Genomic DNA, 23,322 nt, shown 5'->3' on the forward strand with positions numbered 1-23,322 from the left:
TTACAGTTGTTTATTTATAGCTCTTTCTATAATTTATCAATTTATAAATCAATTTAAATAGTAAGTGGCCAATTTAAATATTTAGTGGCATAACCGTGTTTTAGTTGCCACATGTTTCCGAATTTTGTTATTGTAGCTCTTCCTATATTTAAAACTGTATTTATTAGCCACTTAATATTTTAAACTGTCACACATTTCCAAATTTTGTGATTATAGCTCTTCCTATAATTTATCAATTTATAAATCAATTTAAATATTAAGTGGCCAATTTACATATTTAGTTGCATGACCGTGAAAATTGCCAATAAATATATAATAAAATATTGCCACGCGTTTCTAGATTTTGTGATTACAGCTCTTCCTATAATTTATCAATTTATAAATCAATTTAAATATTAAGTGGCCAGTTTACATATTTAGTTGCATGACCGTGAAAATAGCCAATAAATATATAATAAAAAACCGCCACACGTTTCAGAATTTTGTGATTATAGTTCTTCCTATAATTTATAAATTTATAAATCAATTAAAATATTAAGTGGCCAATTTAAATCAAGATCCTAATTAACCCCAAAACGTAAATATCGGATATGAGTCATATAAATATGATAATAAATTAAATATAAATAAAAAATCTTTACAGTTGTTTATTTGTGGCTGAAAAATAGCAATGTCAACCAATTTTGTTAATGGACCAAAAAAATAATCTCCATACATAGATAACAATTATTCTAACTTCTTGTATCTGTATTATTCAAAAATAAAAATATTAATAATATATAAATATTAAACTGCCAAACACTTCCTCATTAGTTATCAATATCTATTTTGTTTTATCAGTTGAATTGTAATTATAATAATTTAAATTAGAATCTAAACTTATTCAGAATTTTGGTTTTTTATAAAGAACAGAAAAATAAAACACATTTATTTGACACTACGGGTAAGTTATGTGTAGGGACGTGCAGAACATGGGTAGGAACATAACTTTTACCAAAAAGAAAAAAGAAAAAGAAAACCATTTATCTACACATAGAGGATGCCACGTGTCATGCTACCAGCAACTCCTGCCTTGTACTCTACTTTTATATATTAATAGATAAGTATTCACGATACATTATACACATATTCATCCCAACATTTAAGCAAACAGAAAAAAAAGCCATTATATACAGAAGTACAGATTCACCACACACACTTTCACCAAAAGTTTCTTTGGAAAAAAAAAAAGAATAATGCACCCGAGCCACACAAAAAAAAATCCAGAAAATCAGGGAATATTCTGTCAATTTTCATCAGCACAGGTTCAAGACTTCAAGTCTGCAAATCCCTTGCTGTCACTCTTGCTGATGCTGCATTTTAAGCATATGATAAGTCTAGAGATAGCCCAAGGAAGGGGGGAAAAGAAAAAAGGCAATGGAAATGAAGATCGTCTAGTTAATAAGAATAAAAGGAAAATATAGGGTAGAAAGGTTAATTAAACAAGCAGATTATGAGAAAGAAGAAAACCAAAGGTTTTGGTTTAGTTCAGGCCTCTTTAGAATAGGAATATATGAAGGGGATCTTAATTGCAGCATTACCCCTTGCAAAGAAGAAGCATTAGGTTTGCTTTTGCCAATTAGAACTACCCATGTTGGACTCTATCTGCAACAACCCCATAAAAAGAAAAACTCAATCAGAGAAGATTTAAAAAAAGAAACAAGAAATGGCATTTGTTATGTAGACATAAACTTGTCTGGAAGTGTACCTTCATGATTATTTCAAATTATAATTTCCTATGAGATTGCTGCCACTATTTAGTTCGTGAAGTTTTCCAAATTATAATACTTTAAGTTAATTCTAAGAGTCACCCTTATAGTCACTTAAATTTGGAAAGGAAAATAACAAAAACAAAGTGTAAAGTCATTGAATATACACAACATATTAAATTATAGGAAGAAAAACTAAACTAAACGCGAGTAATACAGCAAACAACTAGAATTTATCAATGAGCACTTTCAGTTCCAACAAAAAAAAAATGCTTATAATAGGTTTAATTAGTTAGTTAAAATCACGTGATTGTTCTGAAAAAATAAGTGTTTTCTTATCTCTAAAGATAATAATCATGCTTTTTATCTCAACGTATAAGCAGTCAGTTAAATGGTTATTTACATTAATATATAGGCCCGATGAGCTTATGCAGGGGGGGGAGAGGAAAAAAGAAGGCAAAGAAAAATAGCTAAAGTAGGTTTACAGAAACAGAGAGGGAGCTGGAATCCAGAGCGTACCTGGAAACAAATAATTTTGCTAGTATCATATAAATGATCAAAAGATTAACCGATGCAAGAAGTGATTCCAACAATGCAAGTAAATTAACACTATTGAGGAACATTTAATTATATGGAAGTGTAATGGTGCGTGAATGCATGTATGAAGTAGTAGAAAATAAAATGTAAAAGTTGGGAACATGAGTGTGGACGATAAATACCTCATCCATAATTAATTGTATCTCATTTCCAGAATAGATTGATGTTTGGGATGTGAGATATCTGGTAGAAAAGTTGTTCATCCTTGCTGTGGTATTTTTCTTCAAGCAACGGACATTCATAAATGTGAAGCTTTCTTAAAGAAGCAGGCAGCTTTTCTCCTGACATTTTCTCCAACTTGGGACAATACATGATCTTTAGATGTTGAAGAGAGGTCAGGTGCTGAAGTCCTGTGCAATTCAATGTCCCCAATTCCTTAAAGAAATAGAGTTCCAAAGTGGTAAGTGTGGTAGGAAGAGAACACCCCTCTGGAAAACACCTGATGTCATATCTACCCTGTATACGAAGGTAAGTGATATTACTCAGGAGGTGCCACTCTGCTTGATGTGATAATAGCTTACCACTGCTTCCAATAATAAGTTCCCTCAAACTTGCCACAAGGATCCCTTCTGGAAATGCTTCCATCTCCTCACAATGCTCAATGCTTAGCTTTCTTAAATTCGGGAGAAGGCCTTCCATGTCATCCCACATAAATTTCACAAAATTACACGATGCAATACTGATAGACTGGAGATTTTGAAGAGGAGCAGTTGAACTCATCACAAAATCAACGTTTTCACACAAATGTACCCGTAAATATTGTAATGACTGGGGCAAATGAATAGTTAGAGGTGATATATTAGAGCAACCAGTGATAGTTAATTGTTGTAAATGCGAAGGTTTAGAGAGTGCCTCTGCCATTGATTCTAACATCCGACATCCTGTAATCTTTAGCTTGAAAAGGGAAGGAGGTAACTCTTGCTCTTGCCACCCCACATTTTCACTTCCAATTGTCGCTAGTTTTTGAAGTTTGGGACACCTCGGAATACTAGAACAACAAAATGGACAGCGTTCAATCTCCAGAGTTTCTAAAGAAGGCAACTGGGGAGGTAAATTTCCAATTAACGTGGGGCAATCATATATTCTGAGTATTCGGAGCTTAGGGAAAGCTTCCGTGTTAATGGAATGCCATTGTTCCCATGAAGTCATCGAAGAAAAATCGAGAACTTCAAGGGATGGAAATGGTATTATGGAAGCACAATCATCTCCCTTCAACAACTCATCACCAATTCTTTTTACCCCATTTAATCCATTAATTCTTAAATCCTTTAGAGCCGGAAGCTGCCCAAGGTGGGGAAGTATGCAACAGTTTTCGCACCCTGTCAATTGCAACATAGTCATGTTCCGGTAGCGATGGCTTCCTAACCAATCCGGAAATATTGTGCCCCTATAATTTCTAATTTCCAAATCTTCTAAACCCCAGTAAGGTTGAAGATTTCCCAAAATATCTCTCTCAGTTCGTGTGTCTTCCACGTCACCATCCCTAGACCATGATAATGCTAACCATTTAATGTGCTTCTTCTCCATCATCCTCGCCTTGTAGGCTTCTTTTCCATTCTTGACAATCTCCAATTTACTAATTTCAATCCCACCCTTCAAATTTGGCATTCCGCCCAATTCTCCAATTCCGGTCCCTTGGTCTTCGCCCACAACATATTTACACAAAATTTTCAAATCTTTTAAGCTACCCAATCCCCTCGGCATTTCTTTCAAGCTAGTGCCTGCTACATCAAGATGTCGCAAGTTTACAAGATCTTGCATATCTCTTGGCAGCATCTTCAAAGAATCACAATATCCCAACCGCAATGTTTCTAGATTGTATAATTCGCACAATGAGTCAGGCAAACTTACAATCTTCTTTGAGAAAGATAGATCCAAATAACGAAGATTTACAAGACCTTTCATGTCACTTGGTAGCATCTCAAGAGATGAACATGAACGCAACTTCAACGTCTGTAAATTAAACAACTTGCAGATTGAATCAGGCAAACTTCTAATACCTGTCCACGATAGATCCAAATAGCGCAAATGGATAAATTCCCCGATTAAGTCAAGAACTATCTTTAAGGACCGCAAACCCTCGAGTGACAGCATCCGCAAGGACTTCAAATTTGATGATACAATATGAGAAGCATTTCCAATAGACCTAGGGAGATTGAAAAAATCCAATCCTATAAATGTTCGTAAGCCTTTTGATTTTTGAAAAACCTCATGACTTAAGCATGGATAATATTGAAAGTTGCAAGATAAATGGCGTGTCTTATTACCAATTTTGTTTCCATTCTCCCCTAATCTAAGGCAAAAGTCTCCAGCAACATGAGTTGCTAACTCATGAATGAGATCATGCATCCCAAAGTACACATCAAGTTCAGGTGGTGAGGGTTGAAAGAATGATCTTGAAGTTAAATCATCAAAGTATTCTTGACCAACTTCTTCTAAAGTCATGTTTCGCTTTGACGGTTGCAAAAAACCTTCTGCCATCCACATCAAGATTAATTTTTCCTTATTAAATTCATAATCCTTTGGGAACAAAGAACAATAAGCAAAGCATTGTTTTAAATTGGGAGGGAGATAATAATAACTGACTCTCAAAGCTGGAATGATCTTATCGTCCAATGAATCCCACATCGATTCTTTTAATATACTATTCCAGTCTTCAAAGTGAGGCTTTGATCGAAAAAGTCCCCCAAGCACCTTTGCAGCCAAAGGCAATCCTTTGCACTTCCTAGCAACATCACTTCCAATTTTTTCTAAGCATGAATTCACAGTTGAATCTTTACAATAGAAAGCATGTGCAGCAAAAATTGACAAACAATCTTTGTCAGACATGATATCTAGGCAATAAAATGATGAGATTGTTTTGACCATCAAGGCAACACGCTCTAGGCGAGTTGTAACAAGAATTTTACATCCTTCCACTCCATTGTGAAGCAAACTCTTCAAAGTATCCCAATCATTGTAGTTGTCATTCCAAAAATCATCAAGAACAACTAAAAAAGTTTTCCTTTCTAACTTCTCCGCCAGATGAAGCTGAAGAAGATTCAAATCCAGGTTCTCACAGACAAAATCAGGACTGATAGATTTTATTATGGTCTGTGCTATTTTCAAAAGATCAAATGCTTCAGAAACACAAACCCATGCGGTAAGATCAAATTTTTGCTTGACATCATTATAAACTAAATTAACTAAGGTGGTCTTCCCTACCCCGCCCATGCCCACAATGGGAATTACAGACAACGGACCACCCTCACCACTAAACATCAGCTTAATTATATCTTCTTTTTCTTTCGTCCTCCCGTACACTTCAGAGACTTCCACATGAGATGTAACTGGAGACCTCCAGGACAGAGTTTCCGGACCCGTTCCAGTTCTCTTCTTCAAATCAAGAGCATCTTTTTGCCCCACAATATATTCAATTCTATCGCTGATAACTTCTAACTTATTTGCCATGCTTGTATCTCCCAAACTAAGAGAAGCAAAGGAGAAATAGCTCACCTTTTTCTGAGTGGCAGCTCGGGTGGAAATCTCATCCATCAAGTCTTCCAAGTCATAAACAGCATCTTTGAGTTCATCTAGCCAATCTTTCACAGCAGGATCCGCGAATTGTTTGAGTTCTGCATCGTTGAGCACAGCTCTTGCAGCAATCAAGGATGGCTCCAAATGATTAAGTAACTTGTGATCCAGCTTCTTTCCTCCGATTTTGTTGATCAAATCTGTCAGCTCAGGTGTTAGTCTCTCCAAAAGCACATTGAAGACAGCAGAGAGAAGAGGTCCACCAACAAGTGACGCAGCCATGGTCTCTTTGGGAATGACTGATTTTTCTTTGGTCTCTTTAGTGCGTTCAGAAGCATTAGTTAGTAGTTCATTGTGTATGAGAAAAATGAAGGAAAAGAAAGATAAAAAAAAAATTTAATGAGCTGAATTTTAAAAATTAAAAAAAGTGAAGTTATAAAATTTTAATTAAAAAATAATTAAAAGTTTTTCATCTTGTTTTTTTTAATTTTTTAAATTAGACTTGTTAAAAAATTTTCTACCTTTCTTTCTCTCCAATTCCCTCGTATTCAAAGTCATACCTATTAGATTAGCTGTGATTTGTTGAAGGTGCTACGTAATTTCTAAGTTCAACTTGGAGGGACGTTCACTAGGAATAAATAATACCTCACCACCTAAAGAGAAGAGTCAGGTTTTGGAAGTCATGTTGACTCGAAATTCAAAATAGGAAAAATCCTAAAAAAATCCCAAATTTCAACATGACAAATTGGTGGTTCAAATTTCAATTATTCCAAATTAAAATCTTAATCTTTTATTTTAATGAAATTTATTTTTTAATATTATTCTTCAAGATTTTAAATTCTTCAAATTAGTTGTGATTTATGAAAGCAAATGGAAGCACCGGACAATGCATCTACATTATCACGAGAATGACCAGCGCTGAATATGACAAAAGAAAAATGTGAATATGAATGCATTATCTGGTGCTCCAGAATATCCTCCTCTAAGTTGGTTTCCATTTGATATAAAAATAAGTGTCATTAAAATAAGAGATTAAGAATTTTAATTATTTTCATGCGTCAAACAAATATATATATTTATATCTTAGTTCAGATGGAACAGGTGATCATTTAATAGTGCCTCTATACAACTCATCAAGCTCAGTCCAAATTAACCATAATTTCACTATGCACTCTTTATTCCTCTAAATGAAATAATAATGAAAAATTATTATGGCTGTTATAATAATTATTATTATTGATAAAACAAGGGAAAAATCATCAAACAACATGGAAAATAATAATGAAAAATTATTATGGCTGTTATAATAATTATTCTTATTGATAAAACAAGGGAAAAATCATCAAACAACATGGAAATTGCTTGGCCAAAGAAATTAAAAAATAACGAACATATGGAAAACTTCAACCTTGTGGCCCTTCATAATGGAGGTAGAATTGCTTGTTTTCAGAGAACGACCCCACGAGGTTTGACGTTTAGACATCCCCATAACTTGTCAAAGTAACCCTTCATAATGAAGACTCACTTTTTGTTTCCTGGTCTTCACGCGGCTTCACTTTTCCAGCTGTACCATGCGACTATTTTCTATTGTTATTTTTCCAGGAAATACCCAAATCGCTTTTCCCATTCATTTATTGAATGGGACTAAAGGAGTATTTCTCTTATGTTTTTTGTTCTTCAAGTCACTTGTGATATGTTCATCCGAATCAAAAATAACTAAATAAATAAATCTGGTATATTAAAATTTAGCAATTTTGTGATTTTGTTTCTATATTTAATATCCCCTTCTGATTTTTAATTTAAAATCTCAAGAGAGTTAATATTGATCTTATATATAAGATATATTTCACCTGTTTATTAATTTTTTCAAATTAATCTTATTGATATTTCCTCAACAATAATTAACAGTAAGGAAATGAGGGAATTAAAAAAGACATTTATAGTGTTTTAGAAAAAGTATATTAGTTAACCATTTAATTAATATCCTTAATTTACTCAAATTATTTAATCAAATTTTATATTAAGGCCCAAAAGAATATATACTTTTTAAGAAAACAATAATCTATATGATAATAATCTAACTACGACAAAAGAATCATTAAAAAAAATTAACATGATTAGTCTTTGTTTACTTACCTTCGGTGGGTTCAGCTTTTCTTCTCTGAAACTTCCTTAAATTATTGCTAGGCTGACTACATTTTAATATTTGGTCAATACTAGCAAAGACTCGTTATCCTATAAGCCTACAAATATGACAAAAGATTTATTATTTAAATATAAAAATAATAGATTAGCGACTAGCATGTGGCCCAACCAAATCAAAATAATTATAGCAAGTATTCTATTAGAGGTATTTGTGTAGAAACAACGTCGTGATTTTCAAAGTGTCTTTACAGTATACAAAATAAATATGTAGAGGAATTTATTTTGATTTATAAAAAAGTGCTTTTGAAAATCAACTTTCCCCTCATACAAACACTCCTTAAATATGACAAAAGAAAAATGTTAATGTGAATGCATATCTGGTACTCCAGAATATCCTTCTCTAAGTTGAAATTAAAAAAAAAAAGTTTCCATTTGATATAAAAATAAGTGTCATTAAAATAAGAGATTAAGAATTTTAATTATTTTCATGTGTCAAACAGAGATATATATATATATATAGTTCAGATGGAACAGCTGATCATTGTAGAGTTCTATACAACTCTTTCACTTTGCACTCTTTATTCCTCTAAATGAAATACTAATGAAAAATTATTATGACTATTATAATAATAATAATAATTATTGTTGTTATTGATAAAACAAAGGACAAATCACCAAACAACACGAAAAATTTCTTGGCCAAATAAATAAAAAAGAACAAACATATGGAAAACATCAACCTTATGGCCCTTCATAATGGAGGTAAAATTGCTTGTCTTCAAAGAACGACCCCACGAAGTTTGGCATTTAGACATCCTTGTAAGTGGTAAAAGTAACCCGATCTATTTAAGAAAAAGTTAACGTGATCTATTATCTCAAATATTTTTAATATTAAAGTAAAAAGAATATTTCAGAGTGCTAAACGTACATAAAAAATACTTTAAGATATTAAATGTATCTAGAATATATTTTGAGATACTGAATACATTTGAAAAAATATTTTAAGCTATTAGATGTACTTGAAAAAATATTTCGGATGTTAAATACATCTTAACTTTTTAAAAAAGTGTAACCTGTAAAAAGATTTGGAATAAGCATATGTTTAAAAGTTTTCTACTTTTCTATAGTAGCAGCAGGGAGAAGTTTTTTATTTTGTCATTATTAAATGTATTCTTAAAAAATTTTATGCTCTGCTGCCTTAATATTAAACAGGGAGAAAAAGGAAAAGGTGGATAAATAATTAATAAAATGATCGATCAACCCTTCCTCCACATGCCTCACAAAAGGAAGCCAGGGAATACAAGGGATAAAAGTAAAAAAAAAAAAAAATATCATTAATTACCCTGTCAATCTCTTATATTCTAGACTAAAATTTTCCTTTATAAGACTTCTTACTTCACAGGAGGGAGTACAACAAAAGAATCATTAAAAACAAAAAAATATCAAACCTAGTCCTTGTATACTAATCCCCTGTCCTTAGCGCATTTTTCTGAAACGTTCTTTGAGGAAACAAACCAGGCTAATTACTCCTCTGGTCCTATTTATAGAGCAGAGAGAGAATTTTTTTTGGTCCTATTTATAAGTCACCTCATTAACTTTTTACTATGACTTTACCATGTTGTCCTTCATTTATTATAATGTAGATAGTTACTTTTTTGAAAAAGATATATATTAAATAGGGGTAAAGTTGGAAAGTTGCTATATTTTAATGAGGAGTTAATGCAGTTTAAGGTTTTTTTTGGTTTGTGTGAAACGTGTTGGAAGTGCCTTATAAATAGAACTAGAGGAGTATATTTTAATATGTGGCGACTAATGCTGGGTTGAATTTTGAAAGAAGAGACTGCGATGGAGATTGAAAATAAATTCCATCTAAACACGGTTCCCAACTCCTAGCCCCTTTGAGGTAGTAAAGTAGTAGTATTAATCATTCACAAAGAAAGTACCTCCAAATTGAACTTAAAAATTATGCGGGCACTTTCTTCCATAAATCACAGCTAATTTGTTGAATATAAAATTTAATAGGAGAACTACTATGAGTTGCTGAAGAAAAAAATTTAATTATCAAAAAATCTCAATAATAATAAATAAGCAACATAAACCAGTTGTCATTTTTTATACTAGAACTTGCCATTGCATGCTACTAAGTTGTCAATGATTTAAAGTAATTAAATCCCTTTCTTGAAATCTAATTGCAATTCCCCCAAATTTAATTTATCCTGGCAATAAAAACATAAATTAAGTTATAAATTACATTTGACAGAATTGCTTTTTTTTTTTGTCAAGATAGTGCATGCTTCCGGTGACACAATGTCTCTAGGGGGGTTTTAACTTGTTCCATCCTGATCATCTTGTCCTAGTCTCGGTCGAGGTCAATTTAGAAAAGGATAGGACAAAAAATAGTTTGGGATGGGACGACTACGGAATGGGACAAAACAGTGACTAGGACGAGAGCAGGCCAAATCGCGGGTTTTTTTTTTAAAAGTTACTTACTAATAATTATTATTAGATTATTCAATTTATTTTTTAAGAATAATTGTTTTTTATAATGATTTTCCACTCTTAAGTTGCATTATTATTTCAATAAAAATCTCATTCGTTAATAAAATAATTTATAAGGCCATTATATAATATTTCTTTTATGATAGTTCTTTTCCACAGTATTGTTTTTACACTTTTTTTACATTATATAACAAGAGGCTCACATCATCACCCAACAACCAATAAGGTGCAAAAGAAACCACCACCTAAGATCGTCATGTGGACCAATCACAAAACCGCTACAAGGTTTACAGAATGTATAAATTAGGCTTTCTACGTAATTATTTTTTTTAGTATTTTATCTTCAGAAACCTAATAAAAAACAAACATTACAACATAAAAAACAAGATCTAGGCCTAGAATTACAGTGGTTTGTCAAAAAAGAAAAAAGAAACTGGATATCCTATCCGGTCCCATGTCCCCTCTTGGTCTTGTTAACTTTGACGAGACACGAGATGAAAATTCCGTCCCACCCATGTTACTGAGACGAGTCTGTCCTAGTCCTATATCAAACTGGGCTAGTTTCAATTTCAACCCAATATCTTTTTGGGAAAATTACTGTAGAGTCCCACAGAAGAGAATTTACTACTGAAAGGTCCCATGAAATCATAAAATGTATATGAGGTCCCAAGGGACTTTATAGCAAAAAATTTCAAACGTGCAATTACTTTCTTGCCCTTCTGATTAAAGAAAGAAACTGAAGCACACGATTGAGAGAAAAAATCCTATCGAGTGTCATCTTCATGAAATCCGCCGCCGTCTCGTTCGTGTCCATCCTTGTGTGCTCCGACAGCTTCAATCTCCGGCGAGGTTTGTCAGTGTCTGCTCAGTACATTGTCGCTCGCTGCTCCGCACTCCGTCGGTCTCTGGTCCGCACTCAGTCGGTCTCTAGTTGGACGCCTCCAATCTCGTGCACGGTCTGTCGGTCGCTAGTTCGCACCCCACTACCAGCGAGCCTCGTGGGTTCCATCATCGATGACCTTCGCACCCCACTGCCGGCGAGCCTCTCTCTCTTGGTATATCATATTGATATTATCTATTACTGGTATATTTAGGTGAGGCGCTTCTCAGTTTCAGAGCAACAGTTGGCTATTGTGTAAGTTGTATTATTTAAATTTCGAAGTAATGTTGGCTATTGTCAATTGTTGTGCATAAGTTGTTATTACAGTGATCGAAGGTTGTCATTAACGACCCCATGACCTGTCCTGTTATGTAGGATGGAAGACTTGTGTAAGTTGTATTATTTAAATTTCGAAGTAATGTTGGCTATTGTCAATTGTTGTGCATAAGTTGTTATTACAGTGATCGAAGGTTGTCATTAACGACCCCATGCATGACCTGTCCTGTTATGTAGGATAGAAGACTTGTGTAAGTTGTATAATTTAAATTTCGAAGTAATATTGGCTATTGTCAATTGTTGTGCATAAGTTGTTATTACATTGATCGAAGGTTGTCATTAACAACCCCATGACCTGTCCTGTTATGTAGGATGGAAGACTTGTTCGAAGGTTCAGATGCATTGTCCATGTCTCCACCCAATGTGTTTAGTGAAGACCCACTATCATTGCCATGTGGTTCAGAAGTGATGTCAACCCCAATTTCGGAAAGGAATTCAACAAAGTGAAAGGGTCTGGTTATTGGAGAAGGATAAATTTTTCCTAATGCAGTAGCCCTTAGACAAGCACTATATAGGTACAGCATTGCTGATAAGTTTTCATACAAATTTGTTTGGCCCATTGCGAAGGTTGTTAGCCACTTCTCTTCGGGTTGTCAACACCCACTGTTGAGGTTGTAAATGAATTGCTGTAGTAAAAATCTACTGTAATCCTATTGGGTTCAATTAAAGCTGTTAATAACTTTAAAATGCTCTTAATTTTTTTTTAAGGTCGTTATATATGCTGATAATACAATCTATTTAGAAGCTGTGGCATCCCACAGAGTGATTTGTCAGGGACACTGCCCAGGTTGTTAACCACTTGTCTTCGGGTTGTCAACAACCCCCGTTGAGGTTGTAAATGGATGTGGCAGAGATGATTGTGATATATGCCTATCATGTCATCATGGTTACCATTTGTTTATCCAGTTTTATTTAGTTTGCATTTGTGGACATGATCCGTGTATGGAACGAAGAATTTCCTGTTTTGTCAAAACACATGAATGTCATTACAAAAACTTCATAATCAGTAAATGATGTCAATACACATTAACATATCTTAACATCTAGCTATCACTACATGGTCAAATAAAGAAACAAAATCTGAACTTTACATTCAGCTGTCAAATAAAAAAAACTAAATACAATTATGCTCATCGTTTATTTCTTCTTCTTGCTTTGGGAGTTTCCTCGTAGCAAAGACAGCACTTGATCACCATGCAGGTTGTTCTGATAAGTTACAAGCCACCACAAGCATCCAACCTTCAAGTCATGGATTTCTTGAGGGGATTACAAGCATCCAACATGCACAGCATACAGTCACAACCTACACATCAGACAATCACAACCTACATTTGTGCCATTCACAACATACACAGCAGCCAATGACAATCCACGCTAAATCGAATGACAACAAGAACAGCAGGAAATTACAACTTATACATAAGCAAGCGACAAACTAACAGAGGCTAATGACAACCTACACACAAGACAATAACAACCTTCACACCAACCAATCACAACATACAAATAAGCAGTTGACAGCGTATATACTAGTGAATGACAACATAGAGTAGTAAATGACAACATACAGGATAGTAAATGACAACATACAGAGCAACCAATTACAACATATAAAGAATAGTATATTCCCACTGAGGGAGTTACTTGATATAACCCTAGAAAATACAGGAATATGATGAATGAATGAGATTTGTCCATCCTTATAACAACATAAATTGGATGAAATGAACCAGAAACTACATTAAAATACTGCACTCACGAACTTCTGAGCTGTGATAGGTTTCCTAGTTCATTTGGAATCGCTCCACTTAGCTAATTGCAACTTATGCACAACAATTGATAATAACTAACATTACTTCAAAATTTAAATAATACAACTTACAGAAATCTTCCATCCTACATAACAGGACAGGTCATGGGGTCGTTAATGACAACCTTCGATCACTGTAATAACAACTTATGCACAACAATTGACAATAGCCAACATTACTTCAAATTTAAATTATACAACTTACACAAGTCTTCCATCTACATAACAGGACAGGTCATGGGGTCGTTAATGACAACCTTCGATCACTGTAATAACAACTTATGCACAACAATTGACAATAGCCAACATTACTTCAAAATTTAAATAATACAACTTACACAAGTCTTCCATCCTACATAACAGGACAGGTCATGGGGTCGTTAATGACAACCTTCGATCACTGTAATAACAACTTATGCACAACAATTGACAATAGCCAACATTACTTCGAAATTTAAATAATACAACTTACACAATAGCCAACTGTTGCTCTGAAACTGAGAAGCGCCTCACCTAAATATACTAGTAATAGATAATATCAATATGATATACCAAGAGAGAGAGGCTCGCCGGCGGTGGGGTGCGAAGGTCATCGATGATGGAACCCACGAGGCTCGCTGGTAGTGGGGTGCGAACTAGCGACCGACGGACCGTGCACGAGATTGGAGGCGTCCAACTAGAGACGGCCTGAGTGCGGACCAGAGACCGACGGAGTGCGGAGCAGCGAGTGACAATGTATTGAGCAGACACTGACAAACCTCGCCGGAGATTGAAGCTGTCGGAGCACACAAGGATGGACACGAACGAGACGGCGGCGGATTTCATGAAGATGACACCCGATAGGATTTTTTCTCTCAATCGTGTGCTTCAGTTTCTTTCTTTAATCAGAAGGGCAAGAAAGTAATTGCACGTTTGAAATTTTTTGCCATAAAGTCCCTTGGGACCTCATATACATTTTATGATTTCATGGGACCTTTCAGTAGTAAATTCTCTTCTGTGGGACTCTACAGTAATTTTCCCTATCTTTTTGGGTTCATGTGAATTGGGCTATTACTTTACCGTTTATTTCTAATAAAAGGACACATATGTGTGCCTAACAAAAATAAATAAACAAATATATGTACATGTGGAATTTGTATCTTCTTTACTCTCAAAGAAATTTTTGTTAATTTTATGAAGACGTGTGAGATTCATTTCAATAATAGGTGTTTTTGTAGAATTCACTTTTAGGATACAAATTTTAATATTGATTGCAGATATTCTTCTAGAGCATTATTTTTCATCTTTTACCTAATGATAAAGACTTGTGCACTCATGGAAGGTTGAGCGTCACTGACTCTTCTGGAGCCTTTTTAAAAAAAAATACGAAATATAAGGAATGACATTAATATTAATAATAACAAATTCTATCCAATATGATTCACACTTATATTTCAACAATCTCCCCCTCAAGTATTTTTCTTATTTCTGTATTTCAAATACAGTGAATAATATATAGTAAGCTAATAACATATCTTTAACTTGGAAATCCAAATGCTTCCTGATTCATATATAATAATAGATTTCAATCCAATTAAGCTATCACCTTAAGACCCTTTGATAAGTAAATATTCTAATATAAATGTTTGTGGGTCATAATTTTTCATTATCAATTTCTTTTCTGCCCACAAAAATAATGGGGGGAATTACATTAGTTATTCAAAAACTATATCGATTTTGTTACTAGTTCTTCAAGAACTATATCAACATTTTGCTATTAGTTCTTCTAGAACTATATCAATATTTTGTTATTAGTCTTTCTGGAACTATATCAATTTTTTGATTACATATAGTTCCTCCAAAAAAATGCTATATATAATTCTTCAGGAACTAAAATATATTATTATTTCACTATATGATATACTTCACTTTTTGTTATACCCTTTTTTTTTCAAAATATGAAGTATTTTTTTTTTGAACAAAAAATATATTTTCTCGATATTTTGTTATTCAAAAACTTTATTTCTTTGTATATATTATGTAATGCTTCAAAACTTATTCATAAATTTATAAATTCAACAAAAAAAAATAAGGACTAAAATCAAGCTATATAGTTAGGAAGATTTGAATCATAAGCCTTCAGGGATTAGTCTTTAAGACTCTATATTGGAAATTATATATATTTTTAAAGATTATTTGTGTCACTTCATATTTAAACCATAAGCCTTCAGGGTTTTAAAAACATCATAAATTATTATTTTCATGTCATTCAATAACATAAGTGTAATGGCTGCTGGCCATTTAGTAATAAGAAAATTATAATATTAATAAATGTCAAATTGAATGTCAAAAATATATGAGAATAAGATAAAAATAAAACTTGAATTTCAAATTAATTAAATGTAACATGAAATAAAGAGAAAAGATAAACTCTTTTACCAATACATCCTTCACTATATAGTCATTAGTCTTCTGGGCTACATTATTTATAATTCTAATTGTCATAATTTTTTTAATAAACAAACTATGTAATGATCCTTCTCATAATCAAAACTATATGGCTTCATGCCATTTAATAAAGAAAATAAAGATACATGGCATCTAGCTATTTAATTTCAAAATAAAAAATTAAAGATATATGGTTTCTGACCATAAGATAAAACTTTGATGTCATATGGCCTCAAGCCAATTAATAAAATAACAAAATTAAATATTTATGACTTCTAGTCATAAGATAGAAAATCAAGATTATATGAATACGAACCATTTAATAAGATAAAAGAAAATTTAAATATATATAAATGGCTTCTGGCTATAAAATAAAAATTTCAACATGATATATATAAATAAAGAAAAATTAAATATACATATGGCTTCTGGCCATAAAATAGAAAATACAAATTATATAGCTTCTAGCCTTTTAATTAGATAAAAAAATCAAATATCTACGGCTTTTGACTGTAAGATAGAAAATCAAATTTCTATGGCAACTAGCCATTTAATAAGATAAAACAAAATTATATATATGGCTTTTGGCCATAAAATAGAAAATTCAAATTACATGACTTCTAGCCATTTAATAAGATAACAGTAATCAAATATATATGGCTTCTAGCCATAAGATGAAAAATTTATACCTAAATACTTTGAGTTATTTAACAAGATAAAATATCAAATATATATGGCTTCAAGTCATTTAAAAAAATAGAGAATTAACCCTATATATATATAGCTTCTAGCCATAAGATAAAAACTCAAAGTTGTATAGCTTCTGGCTATAATATAGAAAATCAAAATCATATGGCTTTTAGCCATTTAATTTGAAAAGAATGGAAAATCTGAGTTATATGGCTTTTGGTCATTTAATTACAATGAGATGAAAACTTAAAATTATATGACTTCTAGCCATTTAACTTTAGATGGTAAATCTTTATGGATATTACTAGTATCTATTGAAACTTCGGGTTCCATCGAAATAGTGACATCATGTCAATAAGAAATAGAGGGGGGAAAAAAATCTCCCATTATAGTCATGGAACCCTATGTTAAAACAATGGTAGATAATCCTTTTAATTCCATATAATGGCTTAGATTATCCTAGATAAATTGAATAGGAATACGGATACTCTGAAACACCATATATATGATGCTTGAGGTATTTTTATTTGAACAGAGCAAATGATACTCTAGAAAAATAATAAAGATGATGCTCTAAAATTATGATGGGGTAGAAAAGTATACTATACGTACCTTGATTAGAGCTTCGTGTTGATAACGTGTTATAAATAAAAAAGAAATAGAGAAAAGAATCATACAGAGGAAGAGAGGATCAAGAAGAGAGAGTATTTCTCATTCCATTCAAGTGTGCTCAATACATTATACATGGCCTCTATTTATAGACACAGCTTTACACCTTCGATAGAATCTACAGATTACATGATAATATGAGATAATTGAGGGATATAGAGATAATGAGAGATATTAGAAACTATAAGAGATATAAGAGATAGTGGGAGATATATCAACATCCACAAAGATATTATTATATTCATAACAATTTAGTATATGTTCTCATTAAATATCGTTTTGTTGGGGATATTGCTCTGTGGTGATTGTGTGTAAGATAAAGAGTGGGAAAAAAAGAGAGGAAATTTTGATTATTCTTTCTTCTATATATGAGCTTTGTTTGTGATATCTTATATTGTGAAAACTCTATATATCAACTCAACTGGTTATTTTCTAAGATATATACAGATAGATAATTCCACATGCATATATAAATTGTATTGAAAATGTCTGGATATTAGCTAAAAGCTTTCTAAACATGCTTGTGCTTTGTCCGTTAAACTTAAGTGTAGTAACGTTGATTTCAAGCATGCTTGATTTCTTGAAACTATCATTTTCCTTCGATGATTTAAATATAATAGAATGACACCACGATATATAGAGGTTCGGATAAAAAAAAAATGAATCCTATATCCTCTCCCCAAGCATGAAGCCTGAGAATTTTACAAGTGATAAGTATTCACATTAAATTATACACATCTTCGTCGCAACATTTAAGCAAGCGGAAAAAAAAGCCACTATATGCAGAATACAGATTCATCACACACACTTTCACCAAAAGTTTCTTTGAAAACAACATAATAATGCACCCGAGCCACCAAAAAAAAAAATTCCACAAAATCAGAGAATATTCTGTCCAAGAAAGAGGATGGATTTCATCAGCACAGGTTCAAGACTTCAGGTCTGCAAATCCCTTGCTGTCATTCTTGCTGGTGCTGCATTTTAAGCACATGATAAATCTAGAGACAGCCCAAGGAAGTGAGGGAGAAGGAGAGAAAAAAAAGCAATGAAAATGAAGATCGTCTAGTTAATAAGAATCAAAGGAAAATATAGGGTATAGAAAAGTAAGTTAAACAAGCAGATTATGAGAGAAAGAAGAAAATCAAAGGCTTTGGTTTAGTTCAAACCTCTTTAGAATAGGAATATATGAAGGGGATCTTAATTGCAGCATTACCCCTTGCAAAGAAGAAGCATTGGGTTTGCTTTTACCAATTAGAACTAACCATGTTGGACTCTATCTGCAACAACCCCATAAAAAGAAAAACTCAATCAGAGTAGATTTAAAAAAAGAAACAAGAAATGGCATTTGTTATGTAGACATAAACTTGTCTAGAAGTGTACCTTCATGATTATTTTTTGCCAATAATTCCTCATTACATGATTGGTATAAGCTTAGAAGAATCTGCACTTCTGCATAATTTTGAGACCAAGTGGATTGCTTTTGTAATCTGTGAAGTGATGGAAATGTGAGTATGATGGACTATGTATGTAAAGGTGTTAAATGGTTTATGCTTCAGTGCAGGATATGTAATAAGAGTAACTAAAGTAATGAATAATAATTTAAGCCACATCAGTTGTTTATGGAAACTCATCATTCTGTCATCAAATATATCTAGAATTATTTAATACAGACATATGAGATTGCCGCCGCTATTAAGTTCATGAAGTTTTCCAAATCATAATACTTTAAGTTAATTCTAAGAGTCAAAATTTGGAAAGGAAAATAACAAAAACAAAGTATAAAGTCATTGAATATACGCAACATATGAAATTATAGGAAGAAAAACTAAACTAAACACGAGTAATACAGTGAACTACTAGAATTGTCATTCATTTTTATCAATGAGCACTTTCACGTGATTGTTCTGAAAAAATAATTGTTTTCTTATCTCCAAAGATAATAATCATGCTTTTTGTCTCAGTATATAAGCAGCTAGTTAAATGGTCATTTCCAATAATATATAGACCTGATGAGCTTATGTAAGAGGGGGGGAGAGATGAAAAAACAAGGTAAAGAAAAATAGGCAAGGTAGGTTTATAGAAACAGAGAGCGAGCTGGAATCCAGAGCGTATCGAGAAACAAATGATTTTGTAAGTATCATATAAATGATCAAAAGATTAACCTATGCAAGTAGTGATTCCAACAATGCAAGTAAATTAACACCATTGAGGAAAATTTAATTATATGGAAGCATAATGGTCTGTGAATGCATGTATGAAGTAGTAGAAAATAAAATGCAATAGTTGGGAACATGAGTGTGGACGATAAATACCTGATCCATAATTAATTGTATCTCATACCGTGAATAGATTGATGTTTGGGATGTGAGATATCTGGCGGAAAAATTGTTCATCCTTGCTGAGGTATTTTTCTTCAAGCAACGGACATCCCCAAATGTGAAGCTTTCTTAAAGAAGTAGGCAGCTTTTCTCCTGACATTTTCTCCAGCTTGGGACAATAGATGATCTTTAGACGTTGGAGAGAGGTTAGGTGTTGAAGTCCTGTGCAATGCAATGTCTCCAAGCAATCAAAGCCATTGAGTTCTAGGGTGGTTAGAGTGGCAGGAAGAAAACACCCCTCTGGGAAACACTTCACTTTACTATAGCGATACATACGAAGGTAAGTGATATTACTTGGGAGGTGCCACTCTGCTTGATGGGATAATAGCTTACTACTACCTACAATAATAAGTTCCCTCAAACTTGCCACAAGGATCCCTTCTGGAAATGCTTCCATCTCATCACAATGCTCAATGCTTAGCTTTCTTAAATTCGGGAGAAGGCCTTCCATGTCATCCCACATAAATTTCACAAAATTACACAATGCAATACTGATAGACTGGAGATTTTGAAGAGGAGAAGTTGAACTCATCACAAAATCAACATTTTCACACAATCGTACCCGTAAATATTGTAATGACTGGGGCAAATGAATAATTGGAGGTGATATATTAGAGTAACCAGAGATAGTTAATTGTTGTAAATGCGAATGTTTGGAGAGTGGCTCTGCCATTGATTCCAACATCCGACATCCTACAATCTCTCGCTCCCAAAGGCATGAAGGTAACTCTTGCTGTTGCCACCCCACATTTTCACTTCCATCTATCGCTAGTTTATGAAGTTTGGGACACCTCGGAATACTAGAACAAAAAAATGGACAACGATCAATCTCCAGAGTTTCTAAAGAAAGCAACTGGCGAGGTAAATTTCCAATTAACTTGAGGCAATCATATATTCTGAGTATTTGGAGCTTAGGGAAAGCTTCCATGTTAATGGAATGCCATTGTTCCCATGAAGTCATCGAAGAAAAATCGAGAACTTCAAGGGATGGAAATGGTATTATGGAAGCACAATCATCTCCCTTCAACAACTCATCACCAATTATTTTTACCCCATTTAATCCATTAATTCTTAATTCCTTTAGAGCGGGGAGCCGTCCAAGGGTTGGAAGCATGCAACAGTTTTTGCACCCTACCAATTGCAACATAGTCATGTTCAAGTAGCAATGGCTTCCTAACCAATCCGGAAATATCGTGCCCCTATAATTTCTAATTTCCAAATCTTCTAAATCCCAATGAGGTTGAAGATTTCCCAAAATATCTCTCTCAGTTCGTGTGTCTTCCACGTCACCATCTCTAGACCATGATAATGTTAACCCTTTAATGTGCTTCTTCTCCATCATCCTCGCCTCGTAGGCTTCTTTTCCATTCTTGACAATCTCCAATTTACTAATTTCAATCAAACCCTTCAAATTTGACATTCCTCCCAATTCTCCAATTCCGGTCCCTTGGTCTTCGGCCACAACATATTTACTTAAAATTTTCAAATCTTTTAAGCTACCCAATCCCCTCGGCATTTCTTTCAAGTTAGTGCCTCTTACATCAAGATGTCGCAAGTTTATAAGATCTTGCATATCTCTTGGCAGCATCTTCAAAGAATCACAACATGGCAACTGCAATGTTTGTAGATTGTATAATTCGCACAATGAGTCGGGCAAACTTACAATCTTCTTTGAGAAAGATAGATCCAAATACCGAAGATTTACAAGATCTTTCATGTCACTTGGTAGCATCTCAAGATATGAACATCCACGCAACTTCAACGTCTGTAAATTAAACAACTTGCAGATTGAATTAGGCAAACTTCTAATACTTGTAAATGATAGATTCAAATAGCGCAAATGGATAAATTCCCCGATTAAGTCAGGAACTATCTTTAAGGACCGCAAACCCTCAAGTGACAGCATCCGCAAGTGCTTCAAATTTGATGATACAATATGAGAAGCATTTCCAATAGACCTAGGGACATTGAAAAAATCCAATCCTATAAATGTTCGTATGCCTTTTGATTTTTGAAAAACCTCACGACTTAAGCATGGATAATATTGAAAGTTGCAAGATAAATGACGTGTCTTATTACCAATTTTGTTTCCATTCTCCCCTAATCTAAGGTAAAAGTCTCCAGCAACATGAGTTGCTAACTCATGAATGAGATCATGCATCCCAAAGGACATATCATTTTTAGGCAATAAGGGTTGAAAGAATGATCTTGAAGTTAAATAATCAAAGTACTCTTGACCAACTTCTTCTAAAGTCATATTTCGCTTTGACGGTTGCAAGAAACCTTCTGCCATCCACATCAAGATTAATTCTTCCTTATCAAATTGATAATCCTTCGAGAATAAAGAACAAAAGGCAAAGCATTGTTTTAAATTGGGAGGGAGATAATAATAACTAACTCTCAAAGCTGGAATGATCTTATCGTCCAATGAATCCCACATCGATCCTTTTAATATATTATTCCAGTCTTCAAAGTGAGGCTTTGATCGAAAAAGTCCCCCAAGCACCTTTGCAGCCAAAGGCAATCCTTTACACTTACTAGCAACATCACTTCCAATTTTTTCTAAGCATGAATTCACAGTTGAATCTTTACAATAGAAAGCATGTGCAGCAAAAATTGACAAACAATCTTTGTCACATGATATCTAGGCAATAAAATGATGAGATTGTTTTGACCATCAAGGCAACACGCTCTAGGCGAGTTGTAACAAGAATTTTACATCCTTCCACTCCATTGTGAAGCAAAGTCTTCAAAGTATTCCAATCATTGTAGTTGTCATTCCAAAAATCATCAAGAACAACTAAAAAAGTTTTCCTTTCTAACTTCTTCGCCAGATGAAGCTGAAGAAGATTCAAATCCAAGTTCTCACAGACAAAATCAGGATTGATAGATTTTATTATGGTCTGTGCTATTTTCAAAAGATCAAATGCTTCAGAAACACAAACCCATGCGGTAAGATCAAATTTTTGCTTGACATCATTATAAACTAAATTAACTAAGGTGGTCTTCCCTACCCCGCCCATGCCCACAATGGGAATTACAGACAACGGACCACCCTCACCACTAAACATCAGCTTAATTATATCTTTTTTTTCTTTCGTCCTCCCGTACACTTCAGAGACTTCCACATGAGATGTAACTGGAGACCTCCAGGACAGAGTTTCCAGACCCGTTCCAGTTCTCTTCTTCAAATCAAGAGCATCTTTTTGCCCCACAATATATTCAATTCTATCGCTGATAACTTCTAACTTATTTGCCATGCTTGTATCTCCCAGACTAAGAGAAGCAAAGGAGAAATAGCTCACCTTTTTCTGAGTGGCAGCTCGGGTGGAAATCTCATCCATCAAGTCTTCCAAGTCATAAACAGCATCTTTGAGTTCATCTAGCCAATCTTTCACAGCAGGATCCGTGAATTGTTTGAGTTCTGCATCGTTGAGCACAGCTCTTGCAGCAATCAAGGATGGCTTCAAATGATTAAGCAACTTGTGATCCCGCTTCTTTCCTCCGATTTTGTTGATTAATTCTGTCAGCTCAGGCGTTAATCTCTCCAAAAGCACATTGAAGGCAGCAGAGAGAAGAGCTCCACTTACAAATGACGCAGCCATGATCTCTTCGGGAATGGGTGATATT

General features: G+C 33.6%; 2 protein-coding genes across 5 annotated transcripts; both read right to left on the minus strand.

The window, feature by feature from the left end:
• Positions 1–1,118: 1,118 nt before the first annotated feature.
• Positions 1,119–22,319, minus strand: LOC114715175 (putative disease resistance RPP13-like protein 1). 4 transcript variants are annotated; one of them, XR_003737527.1, is made up of 3 exons: positions 19,627–22,319; positions 18,481–18,591; positions 1,119–1,352 (listed from the first exon to the last, which is right to left on the minus strand). XR_003737527.1 is itself a non-coding variant. In XM_028899972.1 (2 exons), the coding sequence occupies exon 1, from the start codon at positions 22,130–22,132 to the stop codon at positions 19,649–19,651; it is 2,484 nt and encodes an 827-aa protein (XP_028755805.1). In that variant the 5' UTR covers positions 22,133–22,319; the 3' UTR covers positions 1,540–1,644; positions 19,627–19,648. The 4 variants fall into 4 exon arrangements, 1 of the variants encoding a protein (XP_028755805.1); XR_003737526.1 differs by lacking the exon at positions 1,119–1,352 and adding an exon at positions 18,170–18,288; XR_003737528.1 differs by lacking the exons at positions 1,119–1,352; positions 19,627–22,319 and adding exons at positions 18,175–18,288; positions 18,695–18,750.
• LOC114715189 (putative disease resistance RPP13-like protein 1) lies at positions 2,490–6,142 on the minus strand. The gene has a single exon (XM_028899985.1). The coding sequence runs from the start codon at positions 6,138–6,140 to the stop codon at positions 2,490–2,492; it is 3,651 nt and encodes a 1,216-aa protein (XP_028755818.1). The 5' UTR covers positions 6,141–6,142.
• Positions 22,320–23,322: the final 1,003 nt, after the last annotated feature.

The sequence above is a fragment of the Neltuma alba genome, unplaced genomic scaffold (genome assembly GCF_004799145.2).
Source record: "Neltuma alba isolate B1F8T4 unplaced genomic scaffold, ASM479914v2 tig00011578_pilon, whole genome shotgun sequence".
NCBI lineage: Eukaryota > Viridiplantae > Streptophyta > Magnoliopsida > Fabales > Fabaceae > Neltuma > Neltuma alba.